The 24538-nt window shown below is 46.0% G+C and overlaps 1 protein-coding gene across 3 annotated transcripts in view; it reads left to right on the top strand.

Annotated features, from left to right (window-relative positions):
- LOC139410533 (echinoderm microtubule-associated protein-like 4) overlaps positions 1-24538 on the top strand; it is a 104950-nt gene that overhangs the window by 70165 nt on the left and 10247 nt on the right. For 2 of the 3 annotated variants that reach the window (XM_071155805.1, XM_071155811.1), the window contains exons 3-16: positions 10643-10784; positions 11352-11573; positions 14115-14255; positions 14626-14651; positions 15044-15079; positions 16694-16817; positions 17091-17240; positions 17947-18016; positions 19297-19407; positions 20306-20401; positions 20538-20672; positions 20966-21101; positions 23888-24039; positions 24285-24410. In XM_071155805.1, coding sequence (XP_071011906.1) covers positions 10643-10784; positions 11352-11573; positions 14115-14255; positions 14626-14651; positions 15044-15079; positions 16694-16817; positions 17091-17240; positions 17947-18016; positions 19297-19407; positions 20306-20401; positions 20538-20672; positions 20966-21101; positions 23888-24039; positions 24285-24410 — 1667 coding nt within the window. The remainder of the gene's footprint in view (positions 1-10642; positions 10785-11351; positions 11574-14114; positions 14256-14625; positions 14652-15043; positions 15080-16693; positions 16818-17090; positions 17241-17946; positions 18017-19296; positions 19408-20305; positions 20402-20537; positions 20673-20965; positions 21102-23887; positions 24040-24284; positions 24411-24538) is intronic. The other variant, XM_071155820.1, reaches the window with a different exon arrangement.

Raw genomic sequence — 24538 nt, 5'->3', positions numbered from 1 at the left:
TTTGCAGGGCTCTGGCAGTGCTCCTCCTGCTCCTCCTTCCACAAAGGCGGAGGTAGCGGTCCTGCTGCTGGGTTGTTGCCCTCCTACGGCCTCCTCCACGTCTCCTGATGTACTGGCCTGTCTCCTGGTAGCGCCTCCATGCTCTGGACACTACGCTGACAGACACAGCAAACCTTCTTGCCACAGCTCGCATTGATGTGCCATCCTGGATGAGCTGCACTGACTGAGCCACTTGTGTGGGTTGTAGACTCTGTCTCATGCTACCACTAGAGTGAAAGCACCGCCAGCATTCAAAAGTGACCAAAACATCAGCCAGGAAGCATAGGAACTGAGAAGTGGTCTGTGGTCACCACCTGCAGAACCACTCCTTTATTGGGAGTGTCTTGCTAATTGCCTACAATTTCCACCTGTTGTCTATTACATTTGCACAACAGCATGTGAAATTTATTGTCAATCAGTGTTGCTTCCTAAGTGGACAGTTTGATTTCACAGAAGTGTGATTGACTTGGAGTTACATTGTATTGTTTAAGTGTTCCCTTTATTTTTTTGAGCAGTGTGTGTGTATTTATATATATATATATATATATACACATACATACATACATACATACATACGTACGTACGTACGTATGTATGTATGTATGTACAGTGCCTTGCGAAAGTATTCGGCCCCCTTGAACTTTGTGACCTTTTGCCACATTTCAGGCTTCAAACATAAAGATATAAAACTGTATTTTTATGTGAAGAATCAACAACAAGTGGGACACAATCATGAAGTGGAACGACATTTATTGGATATTTCAAACTTTTTTAACAAATCAAAAACTGAAAAATTGGGCGTGCAAATTTATTCAGCCCCCTTAAGTTAATACTTTGTAGCGCCACCTTTTGCTGCGATTACAGCTGTAAGTCGCTTGGGGTATGTCTCTATCAGTTTTGCACATCGAGAGACTGACATTTTTTCCCATTCCTCCTTGCAAAACAGCTCGAGCTCAGTGAGGTTGGATGGAGAGCATTTGTGAACAGCAGTTTTCAGTTCTTTCCACAGATTCTCAATTGGATTCAGGTCTGGACTTTGACTTGGCCATTCTAACACCTGGATATGTTTATTATTGAACCATTCCATTGTAGATTTTGCTTTATGTTTTGGATCATTGTCTTGTTGGAAGACAAATCTCCGTCCCAGTCTCAGGTCTTTTGCAGACTCCATCAGGTTTTCTTCCAGAATGGTCCTGTATTTGGCTCCATCCATCTTCCCATCAATTTTAACCATCTTCCCTGTCCCTGCTGAAGAAAAGCAGGCCCAAACCATGATGCTGCCACCACCATGTTTGACAGTGGGGATGGTGTGTTCAGGGTGATGAGCTGTGTTGCTTTTACGCCAAACATAACGTTTTGCATTGTTGCCAAAAAGTTTAATTTTGGTTTCATCTGACCAGAGCACCTTCTTCCACATGTTTGGTGTGTCTCCCAGGTGGCTTGTGGCAAACTTTAAACGACACTTTTTATGGATATCTTTAAGAAATGGCTTTCTTCTTGCCACTCTTCCATAAAGGCCAGATTTGTGCAATATACGACTGATTGTTGTCCTATGGACAGAGTCTCCCACCTCAGCTGTAGATCTCTGCAGTTCATCTAGAGTGATCATGGGCCTCTTGGCTGCATCTCTGATCAGTCTTCTCCTTGTATGAGCTGAAAGTTTAGAGGGACGGCCAGGTCTTGGTAGATTTGCAGTGGTCTGATACTCCTTCCATTTCAATATTATCGCTTGCACAGTGCTCCTTGGGATGTTTAAAGCTTGGGAAATCTTTTCGTATCCAAATCCGGCTTTAAACTTCTTCACAACAGTATCTCGGACCTGCCTGGTGTGTTCCTTGTTCTTCATGATGCTCTCTGCGCTTTTAACGGACCTCTGAGACTATCACAGTGCAGGTGCATTTATACGGTGACTTGATTACACACAGGTGGATTGTATTTATCATCATTAGTCATTTAGGTCAACATTGGATCATTCAGAGATCCTCACTGAACTTCTGGAGAGAGTTTGCTGCACTGAAAGTAAAGGGGCTGAATAATTTTGCACGCCCAATTTTTCAGTTTTTGATTTGTTAAAAAAGTTTGAAATATCCAATAAATGTCGTTCCACTTCATGATTGTGTCCAACTTGTTGTTGATTCTTCACAAAAAAATACAGTTTTATATCTTTATGTTTGAAGCCTGAAATGTGGCAAAAGGTCGCAAAGTTCAAGGGGGCCGAATACTTTCGCAAGGCACTGTATGTATGTATGTATGTATGTATGTATGTATATAAATAAAAAATCACAATGAGGTACACAATTGAAAGTGTAAAAGACCTGAAAGAGAAGTACCGGTACAAAGTAGTTGGTCTACCCCTTTAACGTTGCAGACCTGGCACTACTGGTGAAGTATGTCAGGCTGAACGCAGCCCACCAAACACAAGATACGCACTGACACCTGCTCCTCACTCACAATGTTACGTTTCTTCTGATCAGAGAAACCTAGTTGCTCGCGGGGCCGTGGCGATCTGATCTCCAAAGGAAAAAAACCCTTCTGTTCAGAGGAACCCAATCAGCGTGCAGGGATGTGGACGCTATCTATCTGGTCTCCTTGTGAAAAATGCATAGAGAAAGCGGTTACTGCCCAGGACAGTTGGCAATAAGTCCCAAATATAGAAACTACTGAGATTATTTACACTACCTCGCTAGCTCGTAGAGGGATAAATGGCTTGGTGCACACAGTCCTCGCGGAAAACAACCTGCTGGTGATAGCTACCCTTCCAATTTAGATTGTTTACTGACAGGCTAGCTAGCAAATGACAACTCACGAGAGAACTACAACTCACTCACTCAACTTTACATCAACGATCACGTCCTACTAAATAGTGCACGCAACTAACCAACTCTGGCTGGTAAGGTTGGAAAATTAAATGATTGGGGGATTGTTTTAAAACATATGTACAAAAGTTTACATTCGCCTTTGCCACTCTCAAATTCTCCTGAGCTCCAACTTCCTTCCCCTGGCTATCCGTATTCGTCCCGCTACCTCCCCTTGCATTCCGTCCGATTGGCTAATGGGACCAACACTCAGTAACTGGGAAAGAATTGTGCATCTTTGATGTGCACCTCTTCAGAAATACTTTATTTCTGACATTCGTCCTTTTCGTCTTCTTCATTTTCTTCTTTGTTTCCTTCTTCTTCTTCGTCGTCTTCTTCTTCTTCATCTTCTTTGTTGCGGTCCAAACACTTAAAAGACACACCCTATCCCCTCAGCCCTCAAATGAAGTGGACACTTCTGATGACATATCATGACGTCTGACGAGTATACACTTGCGGGGCGAGGGAGGAAGGAAGGAGCACTGATTGTGTTTTCAGCCATCGGTAACTTGTGTGTGCTAAACTCAGTAAAAAAAGAAGCGTCCTCTCACTGTCAACTGCGGTTATTTTCAGCAAACTTGTGTAAATATTTGTCTGAACATAACAAGATTCAACAACTGAGACATAAACTGAACAAGTTCCACAGACATGTGACTAACAGAAATGGACTGAATTGTCCCTGAACAAAAGTAACAGTCAGTATCTGGTGTGGCCACCAGCTGCATTAAGTACTGCAGTGCATCTCCTCCTCATGGACTGCACCAGATTTGCCAGTTCTTGCTGTGAGATGTTACCCCACTATTCCACCAAGGCACCTGCAATTCTGGGGGGAATGGCCCTAGCCCTCACCCTCCGATCCAACAGGTCCCAGACGTGCTCAATGGGATTGAGATCCGGGCTCTTCGCTGGCAATGGCAAAACACTGACATTTCCGTCTTGGAGGAAATCACGCACAGAATGAGCAGTATGGCTGGTGGCATTGTCAGGCTGGAGGGTCATGTCAGGATGAGCCTGCAGGAAGGGTAACACATGGGGGAGGAGGATGTCTTCCCCGTAACACACAGCATTAAGATTTCCTGCAATGACAACAAGCTCAGTCCGATGATGCTGTGACACACCGCCCAAGACCATGACGGACCCTCCACCTCCAAATCGATCCCGCTCCAGAGTACAACGCTCATTCCTTTGACGATAAACGCGAATCCGACCATCACCCCTGGTGAGACAAAACCGCGACTCGTCAGTGAAGAGCACTTTTTGCCAGTCCTGTTTGGTCCAGCGACGGTGGGTTTGTGCCCATAGATGACATTGTTGCCGGTGATGTCTTGTGAGGACCTGCCTTACAACAGGTCTACAAGCCTGTTGTACAAGCCTCTCAGCCTATTGCGGACAGTCTGAGCACTAGTGGAGGGATTGTGCGTTCCTGGTGTAACTCGGGCAGTTGCTGTTGCCATCCTTTACATGTCCCGCAGGTGTGATGTTCGGATGTACCTAACAGGTGTCGTTACACGTGGTCTGCCACTGCGAGAATGATCAGCTGTCTGTCCTGTCTCGCTGTAGCGCTGTCTTAGGCGTCTCACAGTACGGACATTGCAATTTATTGCCCTGGCCAGATCAGCAGTCCTCATGCTTCCTTGCATGCGGCATGCCTATGTTAGTGTCTTAATGACCATTCAACAGGTGCATGTTCATTAATTGTTTATGGTTCATTGAACAAGCATGGGAAACAGTGTTTACACCCTTTACAAAGATCTGTGAAGTTATTTGGATTTTTATAATTATTAATATACACCTACTGTATGATAGCTTGCAAATTAACTAACTAACGTTAGCCTGCCTAGCTGGAACTTCTGAAGAAGGGCAATGTTTTATTTCTACAATTTCCAAAAGACAACCAAACAAAAACATCATCAAGACGTGTTTATGCCGTCATGTGATTTAGTAGCACAATTTCTAACTTATTTGCATTCGTTTTTACTTCTTTTTTCTGACTTCTCCATTGATGATGTTTAAGTTTTTGAAGAATTTTCTTAGTGGGTGTACAATCATTGCGAATTGAATTATGGGGAGTTTCAGGCCACGAGGTGAACATAATTGTACACTCGCAAAGCCCACTAAAAACAAGGGCTAAGGGGCTTATGTTGCTAACTTCTCTTGCACTTAAAAAGTGCCTTACTATATAAAAAAAAGGCAAAAAAAACAGAACCCTTTACTGTATGAATGGTAGGATTGGAGTAGGGCTGTGACTGCATTACCACCACACTGGCAGTCATGAGTCACGGCCCATGACTGCAGTAAAATTCCACGTGACCTTTGAGTCACGGTAATCCCCTTTTTATGCACTCTGGACATGCTTTGGTAGTACCCAACTTGCTAACTACCATCAGGTCCTAATGGCCTGGTACTCAGGGCTCTATTGTTACCATCAGGTCCTAATGGTCTGGTACTCAGGGCTCTATTGTTACCATCAGGTCCTAATGGTCTGGTACTCATGGATCTATTGTTACCGTCAGGTCCTAATGGTCTGGTACTCAGGGCTCTATTGTTACCATCAGGTCCTAATGGCCTGATACTCAGGGCTCTATTGTTACCATCAGCTCCTAATGGCCTGGTACTCAGGGCTCTATTGTTACCATCAGGTCCTAATGGCCTGATACTCAGGGCTCTATTGTTACCATCAGATCCTAATGGCCTGGTACTCAGGGCTCTATTGTTACCATCAGGTTCTAATGGCCTGGTACTCAGGGCTCTATTGTTACCGTCAGGTGCTAATGGCCTGATACTCATGGCTCTATTGTTACCATCAGGTCCTAATGGCCTGGTACTCAGGGCTCTATTGTCCCTCTAACCACTAACATCAATGCAAATACAATGGAAAATCACATCAAACACTTATCATCAGAACAGTATGTCCATCATACTTTTAAAACAGTGTAAAACATGGTTGTGGTGGATGCTGTTTTAAAGCCCAACACAACGAAATGGACAGCGCTTTCTACGGTGACGATTCAATCAAAATGCTGATGAGCCCAAACCCGAAAAAACCCTGAATTAAAATGATGATTTTGATACAATACATGATGCAATACATTGCCTACCGCATATTATGCATGGGGAAGATAAACATAAAACAAAACTGATTTAAGATGTCTTGGTACATAATTGGTCTAGCCTATACTTCAAAACTCAAGTAATCGCAGTTGAGTGTGGACTGTATTGTTATGCATACTGGATGGACTGGTTACTTTATGCTACACTCCAAACGTTCTATCCTTGAGTCTGGGAGAGGTCATATAGCCCTCGGCGATGCTGTTGTTTCATTGATTATGCAGGGCGGCTTAAGGTTTGCCTACAGTTAGTGAATTTGCATTTGATTTTGAATAACCTAGTAATCAGGATTTTCTTCATATTTTCGTAATGAAGTGAGTGACACATTACCTTGATCTGTGAAGAATGTCTCACCACCATGCGTTTCCATCTCCGCTCTCTCCTACTTTCCTTTCTTCAGTGCGTAGACGGTTTAGTGAAATATGTTTCGTTGCACACACCTGTCCCAAACAGATTTCACTTGTTTCCCAAATTAAGCACTGGGTAGGTACAGGAACAAGATCTGAGAGCCCATGGCATGCAAATGTATAACAAAAAAAATAAAAACCTTATTTACATAAGTATTCAGACCCTTTGATATGAGACTTGAAATTGAGCTCCGGTGCATCCTGTTTCCATTGATCATCCTTGATGTTTTACAACTTCATTGGAGTCCACCTGTGGTAAATTCAATTTGTTGGACATGATCTGAAAAGGCACACACATGTCTATATAAGGTCCCACAGTTGACAGTGCATGTCAGAGCAAAAACCAAACCATGATGTCGAAGGAATTGTCCGTAGAGCTCTGAGACAGGATTGTGTCGAGGCACAGATCTGTGGAAGGGTACCAACAAAAGATTGAACTCTTTGGCCTGAATGCGTCTGGAGGAAACCTGGCACCATGCCTACGGTGAAGCCATGGTGGCAGCATCATGCTGTGGGGATGTTCTTCAATGTAGGCGGTCATTGTATATAAGAATTTGTTCTTAACTGACTTGCCTGGTTAAATAAAGGTTAAGTAAATAAAAAATAAAAAGTGTCATGGACTGGGAGACTAGTCAGGGTCAAGGGAAAAATGAACGGAGCAAAGTACTGAGAGATCCTTGATGAAAACCTGCTCCAGAGTGCTCAGAACCTCAGACTGGGGCGAAGGTTCATCTTCCAACAAGACAACGACCCTAAGCACACAGCCAAGCCAATGCTGGAGTGGCTTCGGGACAAGTATCTGAATGTCCTCGAGTGGCCCAGCCAGAGCCCGGACTTGAACCCGATCGAACATCTCTGGAGAGACCTGAAAATAGCTGTGCAGTGACTCTCCCCATCCAACCTGACAGAGCTTGAGAGGATCTGCAGAGAAGAATGGGAGAAACTCCCCAAATACAGGTCTGCCAAGCTTGCAGCATAATACCCTAGAAGACTCAAGGCTGTAATTGCTGCCAAAGGTGCTTCAACAAAGTACTCAGTAAAGGGTCTGAATAATTATGTAAATGTTATATTTAAGTTTTGTAGTTTTTAAAAATGTGCAAAAATGTATAGAAACCTGTTTTTGCTTTGTCATTACGGGTATTGTGTGTAGATGGATGAGTTAAAAAAATTGATTGTAACATAACAAAATGTGCAAAAAGTGAATGGGTCTGAATATTTTCTGAATGCACTGTACAGAGGGCATGTCTTTTTTTCTCCTGTCCCTGTTCCTGCCCATTTAATAATGGCCATTCCAAATCAAAACTCATTTTACATATTAGTGAAGACCAGATTCAATTGAGGATAGTCTGATGGGTGAAAATATGACCACTTGATGAGAGAACAGCTGTGCAGCCTGAGGCAAGGAACGGAGCGCAGGCTTTTTTTTTGGCTACTTGCTCAAATCCTCAATAGACTGTAGTCGCACCATGCAGCCCATATACGTTTTGATTTCTAAGACATTCTGAGGTTTGTATCATTCACTACTAAAGTTGCCAAATAACTTGGTATATAGACAATAGGACCTTTGTGGATTTCACATGGCGGGGCAAGGGCAAAGCTATGGGTGGGCATAGGCCTACCCTCTTGGGAGCCAGGACATGGGCTGGCGTGGTTACAAGTGGGCTGCGGTTGTGAGACCGGTTGGACATACTGCCAAATTCTCTAAAACGACAATGGAGGCGGCCTATGATAGAGAAATTGACATAAAATTATCTGGCAACAGCTCTGGTGGATATTCCTGCAGTCAGCATGCCAATTGCACGCTCCCTCAAAACTTGAGGCATCTGCAATATTGTATTGTGTGACAAAACTGCACATTTTAGAGTGGCCTTTTTATTGTCCCCAGCACAGGGTGCACCTGTGTAATGATCATGCGGTTTAATCAGCTTCTTGATATGCCACACCTGAGAGAGATATGTTTTTTTGTGCGTATGCAACATTTCTGGGATCTTTTATTTCAGCTCATGAAACATGGGGCCAACACTTTAAATCTTGCATTTTATGTTTTGGTTCAGTATAGATGTTCCAAATGCATCAGCGGCTTGTATGTGGGGAGGCCTGGAGATGCTGAACGTGTTCATGTTAATTAACGATCAGTTACCGTGAGGCCGGCAGTCTTTTCAATGACAATAACCGGCTGACAAAATGTAATGACCGCCACAGCCCTAATTGAAGTGCTCACCCTGTGTCACCCTTGCTTAGCCTTTTCGTTGCACATCCCTCTATCCATCATTCGTCTCTCCTCCCTCACACCCTCTGATCCCTCGTTCCGGTCAGCTCTCCATTCGGCTGGTCACCTTTTTATCTCATTATGACATCACTCTCCTATTTAATACCATCTATTGCCATAGCGATGGCTCCTGGCAACCCCTGCTGTGTGTGTGTGTGTGTGTGTGTGTGCATCCTATTGTAGTGGGATAGTCAGCACTCCTGGGAAATGTACATGGATGCAATTAAGAGGTTATTGAGCTGATGTTACAGCACTGGCAGTTTGACACGTACAACAGTGGTGCTCTGAATATTTCAGCTCTGTTGTCCTGCTCTCTCAGTGACGTGGGCAGTAATCCGGGACTGAAGCAGACAGGAAGCAAAGGAAATCACGTGGTTCAGTTCAGTTTCTCTTCAGACACCCATGCTCTGACTGCTCTGACTGCAAGGCCAACTCTGCAGAGTCTGCAAACCACCTCCGCCCCACATACACACACTTGGAGCACACACACTACGTACATTCTTGGGTTTTTATCAGATTATTTGGGGGGGTTTTAGGCTGGGTTTCTGTATAGCACTTTGTGACATCAGCTGATGTAAGAAGGGCTTTATAAATCCATTTGATTGATCTGCTCAGCACTGTATCCCTTTCTCTCATTCACTTTTCTCTTTTTCCTGCCTCTTATCTTTATCTCTCCAGCTCCAGTCTTATCCCACCCTTTCTTCCTCTTTTCCAAATAATTTATTATCAGGAATGAGGAAGCCAATCTATAGGGAGGTGAGCACACACACACACACACACACACACACACACACACACCTGTCAATCACAGCAGTTTGATGGGAGAGAGAAATAGGCCTCTCAGATCAGGAAGCCAGGTTGATGGAAGAAGACTGCCTCTTGCAAGGTGTCAATCATTATTAATACACAGCCATTAGAATAGGACCGGGTTGATTTCGCTTGACTATTCATTCATCAGACTCATTGACTCTCCCTCAGGCCTTGTGTACCAGCAGTGCCGATCTTCTCCTAATTAGTCTCCAGCTGTCTTCCGCCTTGATGGCGGTGGGGGAGGGGGATGAGACAGGAGAGAGCAGGGAGGTGGCGGTGGGGGTGTTGGTGGATGGGGTATCCCCCAACCCGACCCTGCAGAGGGAGACCAGATCCTCCACCATGCTGTGTGTGTTTGAACTGGGGGGGGGTTAATGGGCCGTGAAACTGGGCCACGTGTCGCCGACACGGGATCAGGCCTCTCCTGGGACACCACGCGCCCCCAAACATAACCCCGCCCCTCACCCGTCCTCCGGTCAGTGCACAGACTTACTCTACACACAGTAATTCTTACAGAAGTGCTTAGAAAGGACTGAGTTGATTTATTAAATTAAAACCACAACAAAGAAGGGAGCATTCATCTAATCTTCTCTCCAAGATGTCACAGCATTTGTTTGTGTCATCATCCATTAGAATCTTGGCTGTATTGACTGAAATACTCATCATTCACTTTACTTATGAAACTCATATGAGTGTGTTTCCTACGGAGTGTTGCATCATGGTGTCCGTGCTGCTGTTTATGTTGTATCTAGCGTGTGTTCCGGCTCTCTGCATGAGGACCGTTAATCAATGGTTTATCTCACCGAGACGCCTACTCTCTGTCCTATGAGCTCCCTCTTCCCTCCTTATCCAATTAGGCTGTCTGGTTAACGGGGTGAGGGAGGGGGGTGAGATGGGATTAGCCAGGAATCTGCTCTCCCTAATCCTTCCTTTGTCCTCCCTCGGATCAGACTCTTAACCCTTGTTTGTTTGTTTGTCTGTCTGTCGAGCAGTCATACTCCCTTGTTCAACCACTCCCCATCTATACAGTGCAGTAATACCTAGCAATGAAAAATTCTGACCCATTGACACATGTCATGTCATGCAAAGAGCATAATGTTTTGTACACTGTACACAGTGTATATCTTATAGTTGTCCCTTCCTGCTCCCTGTAGGCCATAATCCCCTGCGCGAGGCCTACTCGATGTCCTGCATCCCCAACGGCAGCTCCGGCAGCCGTAAGCCCAGCCATAGAGACCGAGATAGCTCCACAGTTTCCGTCACCAGGAAGGATACCTTCTCCTCAGCTGCCAAGAGGTACTGTACCACACACACACACACACACACACACACACACACACACACACTTCCCATTCAAAAACAGTCATTGCTCAACTCTAGACCTGCTCATATCAGATCGGCAGCCGTTGATGAAGTGCCTGTGTTGACATGATGTTTTGCTCTGAAACGCCACATTAATCTCATTTGTCAACCTGTTTTGATGTTGATCACGTGTTTAACTTTCTACCTTCCAGCAGTGATTCAACAGAATAAAGCCTGTAAATTTGACCCTGGTTCTTTGAGGACAATAATGTTGTGATGGGGTACCTGTCACAGCCTGTATGTACGCCTATGGCTAAGCATTGCTGAGCACTTCCTCAATGAGTAACTAGACGTTAATCAAATATGCTGAGTCGGCTTTACACTGCTTATTTGAGGAAGTCGGAGCTTTGTAAGTCTTCGCAGTCGTGAAGGCTGCCGGTAGAAGTTGCTAGGCACAGAGTCAGGACCAGCTTGTCCTCTTGTCCTCTAGATGTGTTTCTGTCCCCCTGTCTTCACTGGTTGTGTTCTCCTGTTTTGTTAACCCCCTGGTTGTTTCCACAGCGGTCAGACAGCAGAGAGGAAAAAGGACACCCCTCCGATGGAGGGCATCAAGGAGAAGCAGGAGGGGCCCTCCCAGCCCAACCAGGCTAACGATAAAGCCCCCCCTGCCAGCCCCATGCAGCCCTCGCCGTCCCCCTCCAGCTCCAGCCACCCCCCCTCCCCTCACCCCCCCCAGTCCCAAAGACAGGCCCTGGAGAGCAAGGGCACCTCCCCAGCCAAAAGGTTCCTCCGACGCACACTTTGATCTCCCTTTCCAACGCAATGCCCTGCCGACACTGAACGCTCTTGACCCTTGCTTACCTTTTCACTGGGGGCGGAGTTGCCCAGCTTCTCAGATCACTCACATTATTAACCTCCTCCCGTCTGTCTCCGTCTCTCACCTGTACGTTCAGCTATCTTTCCGCGTACAGACTCCGCCACTGCAGATTTTCGCTTCTCGACCTGCTCTCAACACTACTTACCTTTTTTCCTTTTAGGCTACTTGTAGCACAGCCCTGTCATTCAGACGAGACGAGAGGAAAGTACAAGAGAGGAGTGGAACGGTTTGTAGATGTCCCTTCTGCACTCATCCGCAACCGTGTGAGGCCTCCCACTGTATCGTTAGGAATAGGAGAGGCCCTGTCTGTCATGTACCAGCTGTGCTCCGTACCAGTCAGGATACACACACACATACGCACACACACACACACACACACACACACACACACACACACACACACACACAAGCTCCAGCTCCAGCCCACAGACCGACTGCACTCACTAATCAAAGTACTGGTCAGCCTCACTCTCATGACCCACACCATAGATCAACATCAATTATTCTCAGAAACATTGAAAATCAATTCAGTTTTTACAAAGAGCACCCCGGGAACACATCCCATTAGACTGGGCAGTATCAGGTTATTAGTCAGGACTGCTGACGTGCCAGATACATTGGCTGGAAAACTCATCTGCTAGCAATTGTGCGTGTGTCCACCCAATATGAAATGAACCAGGCCTCAGAGCAGTGCAGTGCACATGCAGGGGCCTTGCTGGGCAGGAGAGGCATGCGGGTATTATAGGGTGATTTTGACCTATGAAATGGTCCCTTTCCAATCCAACCAGAGGAATGAATAGCATGGGAGTCTCAAATAGGCTTCAGTTCACACTCACTTAGCTAGAATAAAGCCTTGAGATGCAGTGAGTGCACCATTCAGGGCTTTTATACTATACCACTCGTCCCTTTATGGATCCTTCCTTTTAGTTACCACTCCATCCATCTGTCACTCTCTCTCTCTCTCTCTCCCCATATCTATTGATGTACCCTCTCCTGCACCTCCCCCCACACACCCCCCTTTAAAGTGAAGCGTTTCAGCTCTGACCCTAGATTCGTCTGTGGGACTGTTAGCTTTCCTCTGGCTCGCCCCTCACTCCTCTACTGAGGGCCCCAGCAGGCTGGTGCTGGGTTCTATGTGTTTAACCCTGTGTGTGCTCTTCTTGGCCTCCCCGGGCCTTTGTGTGCGTGCGTGTGTGTGTGTGTGCGCGCACGCACATGTTTGTGGTGGGGTTATGGATCACTTCTGTTCAGTCTAGGTTGTTATTTTCCTGTGAAATTCCATGCAGGCAGTTAAAATAAGCAGAGGATACCTAGGTGTCTTTTCCCGCCGTCCCTGTCTCTCCGTCTCCAGGGTCCTTTATAGCTCAGTTGGTAGAGCATAGCGCTTGTAGTGGGTTTGATTCCCGGGACCACCCGCATGTAAAATGTATGCACGCATGACTGTAAGTCTCTTTGGATCAAATCAGCTGCTAAATCACGTCTATTGTATTGTAGATACGGACAGAGTTCAGACTCTGTAAAAGTAGCAGTGTAACGCATCATTAAAACCACCCCTCCCCCCAACCGTCTGCCGCAGTACCATCTGCCCCTCAGCGTCACGACTGCCCCCTGGAGGATGAGCAGACGCCACGCAGAAGTGATCCAAAACATTACGTCTCGCAAATAACCCTTCCTCCTCACAGCTTCGCACGAGTAGTGGTATTCGTCACTCTCTCTCTTCTCTTCTCGAGCCATTCTCCAAAACCTTTCATTCTGCAATGTTACCAAACCTCCTCCTCCTCTAACTTCACACTTGCAGTGTGGTTCTTAACATTTCGGCCTTCTCTGTCTCCTGAACCCTGGGGCTTGAGTTGGACGGCTAGACAATGTGTACTAACCTGTGCTTGGGGTGCAGTGATTGTAGCATTGAGGTGTTGCGTACTGCTGACCTGGGTGGCTCTTTGAGGCACCATATCTGTGTGTGTGTGTGTGTGTGTGTGTGTGTGTGTGTGTGTGTGTGTGTGTGTGTGTGTGTGTGTGTGTGTGTGTGTGTGTGTGTGTGTGTGTGTGTGTGTGTGTGGTGCGGTGCTTCAGATCCAGATTAACCCAACAGGAGGTTTGCCACAGGTGAAATAATTGTGCATTAAGGGTGCAGAGTTTTTCCTTGTCAGGTTTACATGGTGGCCTGGTCAAGTTCAAACTCTGGGCTGTAAGTATAATGTAGACTGCAAAAAATAACACAGTTACACACTTCCAATGCACTTTTTCCAGTTTAACGTATCGGAAAAATGAGTAGCATTAACCCATTCAAACCAGTCTCCCTTAATGCCATGGCACTCCTCCATACTCCTTATTTTCTCTCTGTCTAGCTAACTCTCTTTCTCTCCTCCTCTCTTGATCCATCTGTGTGGTATACAACTGTTTTTGGTTTTTTTCACGTGCGTTCCTCCGTGTGTGTGTGTGTGTAGGGGTCACAGTGCGAAGCGGGGCACGGGGATAGAGCGTTCTCAGAGCAGCACGTGGGAGAGTGGCGAGGAGAGCAGGAACAAGCTGGTGAAGGCTGCTTCCACCTCCAAACTGCTGGCCAAGGTGGTGAAGAACGCGGACAAGTGAGTGGCTGATGGGACCCCCTTCACAACTCTTATACAGTGTCAACGCGTAATCCAGATACAGTGGGACATCAGAATTGAATTCTGGTTATGTTTTGAATTAAGCGCTGAAACTGGCCTGCGTTCGCTTTATGGGGTATATGAGAGTACTGTACCTTTCTGACATGAAAGTACTGTACCTTTCTGACATTTCTCTCCTCGAATCACTATGACAACCCCTTAATTCCCTAGATTTGTTTTCATCCAAAGTCCCTCCCTAATGTAGGATGCTGCTCAATTGGCCCAACTGTCCGACTGTCACCCTGTCACTATGTTTTTGTCGACACAAGTCACGGGCTGTCCTAATGGCTATTTCTCCGTTCTCTTCCAGGCATAAAGACCCAGTGATCAGCCAAGGTGAACACACTCCCATATCGTTTACTGTCTTCTCCATGTAAAACATCCACCACTGCATACTGGAACCACTAGACTATGCACTGTAGTATAGCCACATAATTGGCACTTTTTGGAACAATTGGAACATTGTACAATATGATACAAAGTCAACTAAAGTATGTTCTCATTGGCCTTTATGAAAGTGCTACACTGTAGTATCTCTGTTTTTAGAGTGCCTCTGGGTAAGAGGAGCTGTATTTCAAAGCGTCTTGTGGTTCTTTCCAACATGCCCTTATCCTATTGTGTAGACCCAACTAGTCATCATTTGTCTTCTTCGGGCCATTCGAGCTCTTCGCCCCCGTGTACTGTCATTGTGTGTGTTTTGAGTGATGTTGTTTCTGTCTCATGACCAGCCAAAATGTCAACCCGCGAGAAAAACAGCCAAGCTGGTAAGTTGACAACAGAGAGCGAGAGCTAGCAGCCTTGGAGCAGGCGCTTCTCCACCCTCCGCTTTTTTCCCGGCTGATTTCCCTCTTCCTCTATCTATCTTTCCTTGCCACTCCCTTCATCGGGTCAAGTACAGACATGATCTTTCCCTCCCCTCTGCACCCTCACTCGCCTATTTCTCTCCATCTTTCTCTGTCCTCTATCACTCCCTCAAATATAGAAATACCCCCCCCCCTCATACTTTCTCACCCTCCTCCATGCCATTGTCCTCAGGCGATGCCCAGCCTAAATAAAGGGCATAGCTTTGCCAGGATGCCACGCCCCACTGTGCCCTGTTGCCACTTAACATAGTGTCGTCCGGCTAAAAGTGTCCTTCTCTTGGCTCGGGCAGGTCATGTGAGGAATGTGGTTGGTTCTGAGATGGCTGGGCGGGGCGCTCGCTAACTTGATTAACTCCAAAGACAGACCGACACTTAGGACTAAAATGCAGCTAATTCGGGCCTTTTACCGGCATTAATTGACACAGATATAAAGGGGAAACCATCAGTTAAATAAGAATATCACAGACCATGGCTACACTTATTTGTGTCCACAAGGCACATATTTGTGTCCCTTTGTACCAGTAAATGCTAGCTAGTCATAAACTATGTAATTCCTGTGATGGATTCTGAACCTTCAGTGCTGGGGTCTACTGTATCCTCCCCCTCAATTTGAGAAAACTGGATGAAAGCCCTCACTATTTTATGAGCAATGTTGAAATTCTGTGCCTCTCCACCAAATCTCCCTCTCCCCTATTGTCTTCTCACTTGGAGAGTAGAGCCCTAACCCCACGGAGCTGGAATAGCGGATCCCAGTCTCCCACAAATCTTTCCTTCCCCCCACTTTTTGCTCTCTCTCTTCCTCCTCTTCTCTTTGTCCTTCTATCCTCCTATCACGTCTTCTTATTTCAGCTGGGTTTGGTGTTGCTGACTCACTGCTTTGCGCCGGTAGCACGGCATCCAACGCTTCTCTCTGTCTGTCCGTGTCTGTCTCCTCGTCTGCCTGTACAGTATCTCGTCCCTCGACGAGTGGAGAGCATGTGCAGCACACTGGCTGAACAGTATATAAAATAATAATACAAAAAAATATACATCTACCCAACTCATCGGGCTTTTCTAGGCTTTTTGAGGTGTTTATGTTTTTTGTTTTTTTTAATAATGAAAAAAGTGTTCTCAAACCAAGTGATTATGTGTGCCGGTGGGGAGCGTGGTGAGCAGTCAGGCTGCTGAGATTCTTCTGTTAATGGACTAAACTCATGTCATACAGTCTCGGTCTCATGACACATTAACCTTTATTACCTTAACAGGGTTTTCTTGTGTGAGAAATACCACTCCAACCTGGGTACAAATACTTATTTGAGTGTTGCTCTAGCCTGCCTGAATACTTAACAAGTATTTTCAATCATTTCTGATAGTATTTGAACCCAGCTATGCCCATGCTAATATGTTTACCTGTGCTGATACTGAATGCTGAATGTGTGTGCAAAAGCATGGGTTTTAGTATCCCACAGATCTCCTCTGTATATAACAAGTCAAAATGGCGATCGTGATTTTCGTTTCTGTCGGTCTCCTCCGCAGAGGGAGACTACATCAAGATGTTCATGCGAGGTCGACCCATCACCATGTTCATCCCCGCGGACGTGGAGAACTACGAGGACGTGCGCACAGAGCTGCCTCCGGAGAGACTCAAACTGGAGTGGGTGTATCCTTTCGTCTCAGCAGGGTCCCCAAACGCTCTCACTCTGTATGTCCCTGACCTCGGTCCGTTCTGTTGTCTGTCTGGGGATCAAAGCAAAAATGGTGGATGTCTTCTGGGTCTTCACTCTCACCTTTCCAGTTGTTTTCACATTGCAGATGAAGAAAAGGAGAATGAGCCAGTTCTGCTATTAAGATGTCCCATTTGAGGTCTCTCGTGTCTCCCTCGATGGTTTTCCTTCTGCGTGTTCTGTTGTGTTTCCTTGACTCCCGATGTCAGGTATGGCTACAGGGGGAAAGACTGCCGAGCCAACGTGTACCTGCTCCCTACAGGGGAGAGTGTTTACTTTATTGCCTCTGTGGTCGTGCTCTTCAACTACGAGGAGAGGACACAGCGCCACTACCTCGGCCACACAGACAGTGTCAAATGGTGAGCTGGTATCCTGTTCCACTGTCATTTTGTTTTGTTTTCGTATTTATTGTTTGACACAAAACGGTGGCAACTGGGCGTTTTGGTCAGACTTGGTTGTGTAGTATGGTGTTGATTTCATACGGTCACCTACGCAGTACCATGGGCTGTGTATCCCGGAGACAGTAGATAAGATACACTAGATACAGAAGGTAGTGTAACATGTCCCCAAGTGTCTGAGAACTGTATAAACACTTCAAACAAAACCTTTCATCCGGATTAAGCAAATACTTGTCACAGACACAATGGCTCCTACACTAACCGGCGCGTAACTGACACCTCCAGCTCAACTGTCTCCGGCTTCCATCCTCCCAGGAGCCTCTTAAGATCAACATACTATGCAAATGAGATGTAAATGTCTTCTGTCCGGGTGAGCGAGAAGTGGGAGAGTCAAATGAGTCTGTGCGATAGCGGTGTGCTAACTCAGACCTGTATTATGTTTGAAACGATACGCCTCACCTCTTCCCATCAGGCCGTGGGCCAGGCATGCACACGGGCCTGCTCAGTCAAACAGCTACCTCTCATCTAGCTTCATTTTACACCTGACATACTCTACTCATTACTACGATTGTTGCTGACTGTAGGCGTTTTCAATGGGGAGGTAGTGTCCTACGCGCGAGACACGTTTCCTTGTTTTTTGATCTCGTTCTCCTTGTGTCTCTCTCAGCCTTGCTGTTCACCCTGATAAGATCCGCATTGCCACGGGACAGATTGCAGGAGTGGATAAGGATGGGCGGGTGAGTCTCTGTCCCACCTCGTCACCCATTCCTCACCCCTCAACTTTCTGCTGGCTAAATCTTTTAATGATATGACCGGCAGTGTGACATTTCATGTTTGTTCAACCTGTTTTCTTCCCCGTCACGCATCCACACAGGCACACACACGCAACTATGCAAGTCACATGGCTTCAAATGTCACCTAGGTGACACCAAGGGGTTTTCCAAGGAACTTGAAGGAAAACTCCACCCCCAAAACGATATTTTGGTATTTGTTTCGTTAGTCCGTTGTTGACATAGTCCCAAAATATTTTGGTTGTCAGCAATTAAGGTTTCAAGATATGTACATTTCAAAATACACAAATGCATAAATCATCCCTGTATGATGCATTTTACATCACATGATCGAAAACGCGATCATACGGGGATGATTTCTGTATTTTTGTATTTTGAAACTTACATATCTTGAACACTTGAATGCAGACAAGCAAAACATTCTGGGACTATGTCAACAATGGACTAAGAGAAACAAATACCAAAATAAGTGGGAGTTTTCCTTTAAGTAGTCTTATACCAGCCTGCCAAATAAAGAATGACATGTCTATCTGTGGTTATATTTAAAAGCCTAATCCTTGTTTGCACAATGTCTCTTCTTGTGTACAGTATTTCTGCTTGCGTTGCACAATCAGGCTCACTCATGTCTTTGACAGGCACATCCAGACACCAGAGCCTCATATTTACTCAAGCATACCAATAATCCATACTCTAATGCAACTCATTATGTTTAAGCTCTCTGGGTGCAAACATGTCAGACTGGCTCTAACCTTCCTCGAATGAAGAGGATCCTGTCTGTCAGTGAGCCAGATATTTTACAACTTACTGACTGTTGAATGCTTTCTCAAGTCTTCAAAATGGCTTCCTTTCCTCGCCTCCTTCTCCTTTTTCCTTAATGATCACTGATCTTTAGAGGATGCGATGGGTAAAAAGCAATTGGGTGGGATTCAATCGAGTTATTTTATCTGCCAGTGCGTGTGAAGATGAGGAGACGAGCAAAGGAAGGTTGGAAAGGAGTATTGCGACCCAACCGAGACATGCACGTTTCTGGTTAGGGAACACAGTGAAAAGCTGAGAGCTGGTCAAATGTTGTGTTGGCCTCTCCTCATCTGCCGCTGATTGTGAAGGGAAGGAAACAAGGAAAGGATGCTGTGGAGAAGAATACACTGTAAATGCAACCATAGGGTCTGAGTTTGGCTACACCGAGAGTTCAATGACGTGTGCGTTCTCTTCTTCTCCCCCTGCAGCCACTGCAGCCCCATGTGAGAGTGTGGGATTCGGTCAGCCTGTCCACCCTGCAGGTCATCGGCCTGGGCACCTTCGAGAGAGGGGTGGGCTCCCTGGCCTTCTCCAAAGCGGTGGGCACCCCTAGCACCACTCCTAACACCTCCAATGATTTAATCAAGGATGTTTTAGTCATTATGGGAAATATGGTTACTATAGTGTGGTAATTCATGTGAGACTCCATCCTGGGAAGTGTACAGATCCTACAGGCCATAGTTCTACGTAATCACATTGCAGCCCGTGGTTAGTGGGTCTAGATGAGATGTTCTAGAATCAGTTCTGGGGTTCTAGGTGCTGTGTGTTTCTGAACCGAGCCCTTTCGTGATCAGGCTCGCGGATCCCGAGTGGTGTCGTTGTGGTGTTGAGCACCTCACATGCTCTCTAATCAGTAGTAGTTTAGCGTTACTATTCTCTCCCTGTCCTCCGTTAGCACATTCCAGAACTCTGCTTTTACAGTCCGGGCTCCCTTCACAGGCGAACTACGCACGCACACACTCACACACATACGCCATGACCCATTTCCATAAAAACGAGCGCACACACACACACACACACACACATTCTTGGTTAAGTGAATCATTATCCTCTTATGCTATCAGAGGTCTAGCTAAGCAGTGGATTTGCTTTATTGAAGATGAGTACATCCTGAACGAAGGATGATGACACATCAGCGTATGTCGTTGCTGATACCATATGCCAAGTCGACTTAATGGCTAACCGCTTAGAAGTTTATTGGTTATTCCTGCTAGCTTTATGGCCATTTATGCAACAGGTTGATTCATGTTTAGAATTTTCCATGCCCTCTCACCGACCTACGGTATATAACAGATAATATGCACTATCAAAGAATAGCAGGCATAAACTGGAATTATGTTATGGCAGATTTATTGAATTGCAGACAATAGGATCTGTGTTTCACACAAGCTTTACTGACATGAAGACACCCTGTTTCCTCCTGCGGTTCTCCTACAGGACTCGGGCACACACCTGGCGGTGATTGATGATTGTAACGACCACATGTTGACTGTCTGGGACTGGCAGAAGAAATCCAAGATCGCTGAAATCAAGGTCAGAGTTTACCTGGGTTGTTCTTCTACTGTGTAATTCTGCGTAAAATGCGTAAATCCTTGCCTTTTTGACGATTGGGTTATGAAAATGGATCTTCTTTTTTAGCTGTACATGATCTCTGTTTCACCTTCTCTAGTCTACAAATGAGGTGGTGCTTGTGGTGGAGTTCCACCCTACTGATGCCAACACCATAGTAACCTGTGGCAAGTCCCACATCTTCTTCTGGACCTGGGCTGGCACCTCGCTGGCACGCAAGCAGGGCATCTTCGGGGTGAGGACACACACCTTTATACTCTTTAAAAAAAAAGACTTGTTCAGGACTTAAAAGCGTGTAAAGATCTGCTTGAGCCAAGCAAAACAGAGAAGTGCACTTAACGGTTGTTTTTACACATTGGCGTCACAATAACCTTTAAGTGCCTTGAATAATGGTGTGATGTCAGAAAATGATGTATCCCTTACGTAATTGAACATTACGCGTACACCTGCTCTTTCTCTAGTCTCCCTTAAACACATCCACAATGCAATTATTACGAAATAACTCGCTCAACTTCTCTTCCTGCTCAGAAATATGAAAAACCCAAGTTTGTTCAGTGTCTGGCCTTCCTCAACAACGGGGACATCCTGACTGGAGACTCTGGAGGCATCATGTTGATATGGTGCAGGAGCACAGTGGAGCCGAGCCCAGGGAAGGGACCCAAAGGTACACTACACACCTTCTATACCTTCTAGCTTACACTGCCTTAAAGGCCCAGTGCAGTCAAAAATGTGATTGTCCTGTGTTTTATGTATATTTCCACACTATGAGTTTGGAATAATACTGTGAAATTGTGATAATGCCCTTTTAGTGTAAGGATTGTTTGAAAAGACTGCCTGCAATGTCATTCTGTTTCCGTGACATGGAGTCTGGTGACATCACCAGGCGGTAAATGAGTTAATAGTAGCAGACCAATAAGAAAGAGTAACAAACTTCTCTGCCAATAACGGCTAGTCTTCAGTTGTCCCCTCCCTACTCAAACCACTCCCAAATAGTCCTAGCTAAATTCTTGCTTGAGAAATTGCTCTTTGCTAAGAAGCTACTTATGTTTATCATTGCAATAAAATAGAAATACATCACAGTAAGGTACTTAATTGTTACCCATATAATATTTGATATTGAGATTTTAAAAAATGGCTGCATTGGACCTTTAAACCTCACAAACAGGCCTCTAGACCTAGTGGAGCCAGCACCTAGTGGAGCCAGCACCTTACACAATACAGTGTACTTTATACCTCACACAACCCCTTCACCTGATGGCACAGTTGGTTGGACCATGGTGCTGTCCCTCATGATCCACGTATATATGAATATTTGTGTTAAACTTAGTCACTTTGGGTAAACCGTCTGACAGTATCAGACATACCCAAATGAGTAATACCAAGCGCTTACCTTCTCAGTGAGTCTCAAAGACACAGAGAAGAGCAACTGAAAGAGGTGATTCGAGACCGGAGAGAGAAGGAGACACAGGAAGAGAAAGACGGGGAAGAAAAGTAGAAAGAAAAGTGGGGGCAGAGAAGAAGAATAGTGGGTGTGATTGTTGGCAGGCCAGAGTGCCTGGGGGGGACAGTGTTGGGGTTTTGAGCAGTAATGGTTTTGCTTGGCATGCTACAGAACTGGATGAACAGAACTTTGGCCAGATGCCAGGGATAAACTGTTCATCTCTTTATTTATTTACCTGCTCTGCTCAAGTTACTGTGGTGGAGCTCGGCCACAGTGCCTCCTGCTGGTTAGACGGTGGGAGTGTGTGTGTGTGTCCACATCTGTCTGAGCTCTGCGGGGATGGAGGTCATGCCAATGTGGGGGAGCAGAAGCGATACAGAGACAGAAAGGCTATCTGATGCATATTCATTCTAACACATACCCTCTCTCTCTGCCACTCAATAGTACTTCCATTGAGAATTCCACTGCCTCAGGTTCAGTCTGGCTAGCCTTGAGGAATGGGCCTCTTGCTGTGCATCTGTCTGTGTTATTAGCATAGAATTTAGTATTATTACAGGAGGAGTGATATTCTGCAAGTACACTACATTGGCAAAAGTATGTGAACACCTGCTCGTCAAGCATTAATATGGAGTTGGTCCCCCTTTGCTGCTATTACAGTCTCTGCTCTTCTGGAAAGCCTTTCCACTAGATGTTGGAACATTGCTGCGAGGACTTGCTTCCATTCAGCCACAAGAGCATTAGTGAAGTTGGGCACTTATGTTGGGCAGTTAGGCCTGGCTCACAGTCTGCCTTACAATTTTTCCCAAAGGTGTTCGATTGGGTTGAAGTCAGGGCTCTGTGCAGGCCAGTCAAGTTCTTCCACACCTATCTCGACAAACAATTTCTGTATTGACCTCGCTTTGTGCACGGGAGCATTGTCATGCTGAAACAGGAAAGGGCCTTCCCCAAACTGTTGTCACAAATTTGGAATCACAGAATCGTCTAGAATGTCATTGTATGCTGTAGCATTAAGATTTCCCTTCACTGGAACTAAGTGGCCTAAGCCGAACCATGAAAAACAGTCCCAGACATTATTCTTCCTCCACCAAACTTTACAGATGGCACTATGCATTTGGGCAGGTAGTGTCCTCCTGGCATCCACCAAACCCAGAGTCGTCTGTGGGACTGCCAGATGGTGAAGCGTGATTCATCACTCCAGAGAGTCCAATGGCGACGAGTTTACACCACTCCAGCCGATGCTTGACATTGCGCATGGTGATCTTAGGCTTGTGTGCTGCTGCTCTGCCATGGAAACCCAGTTCATGGAGCTACAATGAAAAGTTATTGTGCTGACGTTGCTTCCAGAGGCAGTTTGGAACTCGTTAGTGAGTGCTGGAATCGAGGACAGACGATTTTTACGCGCTTCAGGACTTGGCGGTCCCGTTCTGTGAGCTTGTGTGGCCTACCACTTCCCGGCCGAGCCGTTGTTGCTCCAAGACGTTTCCACTTCACAGTAACAGCACTTACAGCTCTAGCAGGGCAGAATTTTGATGAACTGACTTGCTCCTATGACTGCGCCACATTGAAAGTCACTGAGCTCTTCAGTAAGGCCATTCTACTGTCAATGTTTGTCTATGGAGCTTACGTGGCGGTGCGCTCGATTGTGGAGAATGCAGACACAGCAACCCTAGACACACACACACACACACACACACACTCTCACTTCCACCTCAAATGCTCCCCTGAGAGAACAACGAGCTGGCCTGTACCGTGGCACATAAACTACATTAGCAAATGTCAAATATTTGTTGTATCCTATTCCCAGAAACCTCCGCTGTGAGCTGTTTTACGACCACCCTCACTCCCTTTCTCATTCCTCTCTCCCTCTTCGTTCCTTCTGGGCAATTTTCTTTCTCTCATTTTCTCTCTCTCTCTCTCTCTCTCTCTCTCTCTCTCTCTCTCTCTCTCTATCTCTATCTCTATCTCTATCTCTATCTCTCCTCTCTCCTCTCTGTTCGTTCCCCCTGTAGGTGCGTACCAGATCAGCCGTCAGATCAAGGCCCATGACGGCAGTGTGTTCACTCTGTGTCAGATGAGGAACGGGACCCTGCTGACCGGAGGGGGCAAGGACCACAAGATCATTCTTTGGGACCACGACCTCAACCCAGAGAGGGACATAGAGGTGCAGTGGGCCACACAGAACATACCGCTGCCAGTCACAGCCATACAGAATACAACACAGGCACATATACGCCAGTACACCATGGATTATGCACAAACATATACACTTACTGATATACAGTGTATCATATATGTCAAATATCACATGTTCAATATGATGACAAACCGATCATTCAATGTTGATCAGATTGCAACTGTTTGGGGAAGCTGTTTGTTATACATCTCAATGCATCTGTTCCACTGCAGGTCCCCGATCAATATGGAACCATTCGCGCTGTGGCCGAAGGCAAGGGGGAGCAGTTTTTGGTGGGCACTTCGCGTAACTTCATCCTGAGGGGAACATTTAATGACGGTTTCCAGGTGGAAGTGCAGGTGAGAGGTTTCACTCTGTCGCTCGCTCGCTCGTTCTCTCTCGTCCTCTCTCTCTCTCGTCCTCTCTCTCTCTCTTTATCTCTCTCTTGTCCTCTCTCTCTCTCTCCTCTCTCTCTCTCTCTCTCTCT

Source organism: Oncorhynchus clarkii, chromosome 1 (assembly GCF_045791955.1).
Source record: "Oncorhynchus clarkii lewisi isolate Uvic-CL-2024 chromosome 1, UVic_Ocla_1.0, whole genome shotgun sequence".
Taxonomy (NCBI): domain Eukaryota; kingdom Metazoa; phylum Chordata; class Actinopteri; order Salmoniformes; family Salmonidae; genus Oncorhynchus; species Oncorhynchus clarkii.
Note: the sequence above shows the minus strand (reverse complement) of the source record. Positions and strands in the feature narration are given on the sequence as shown.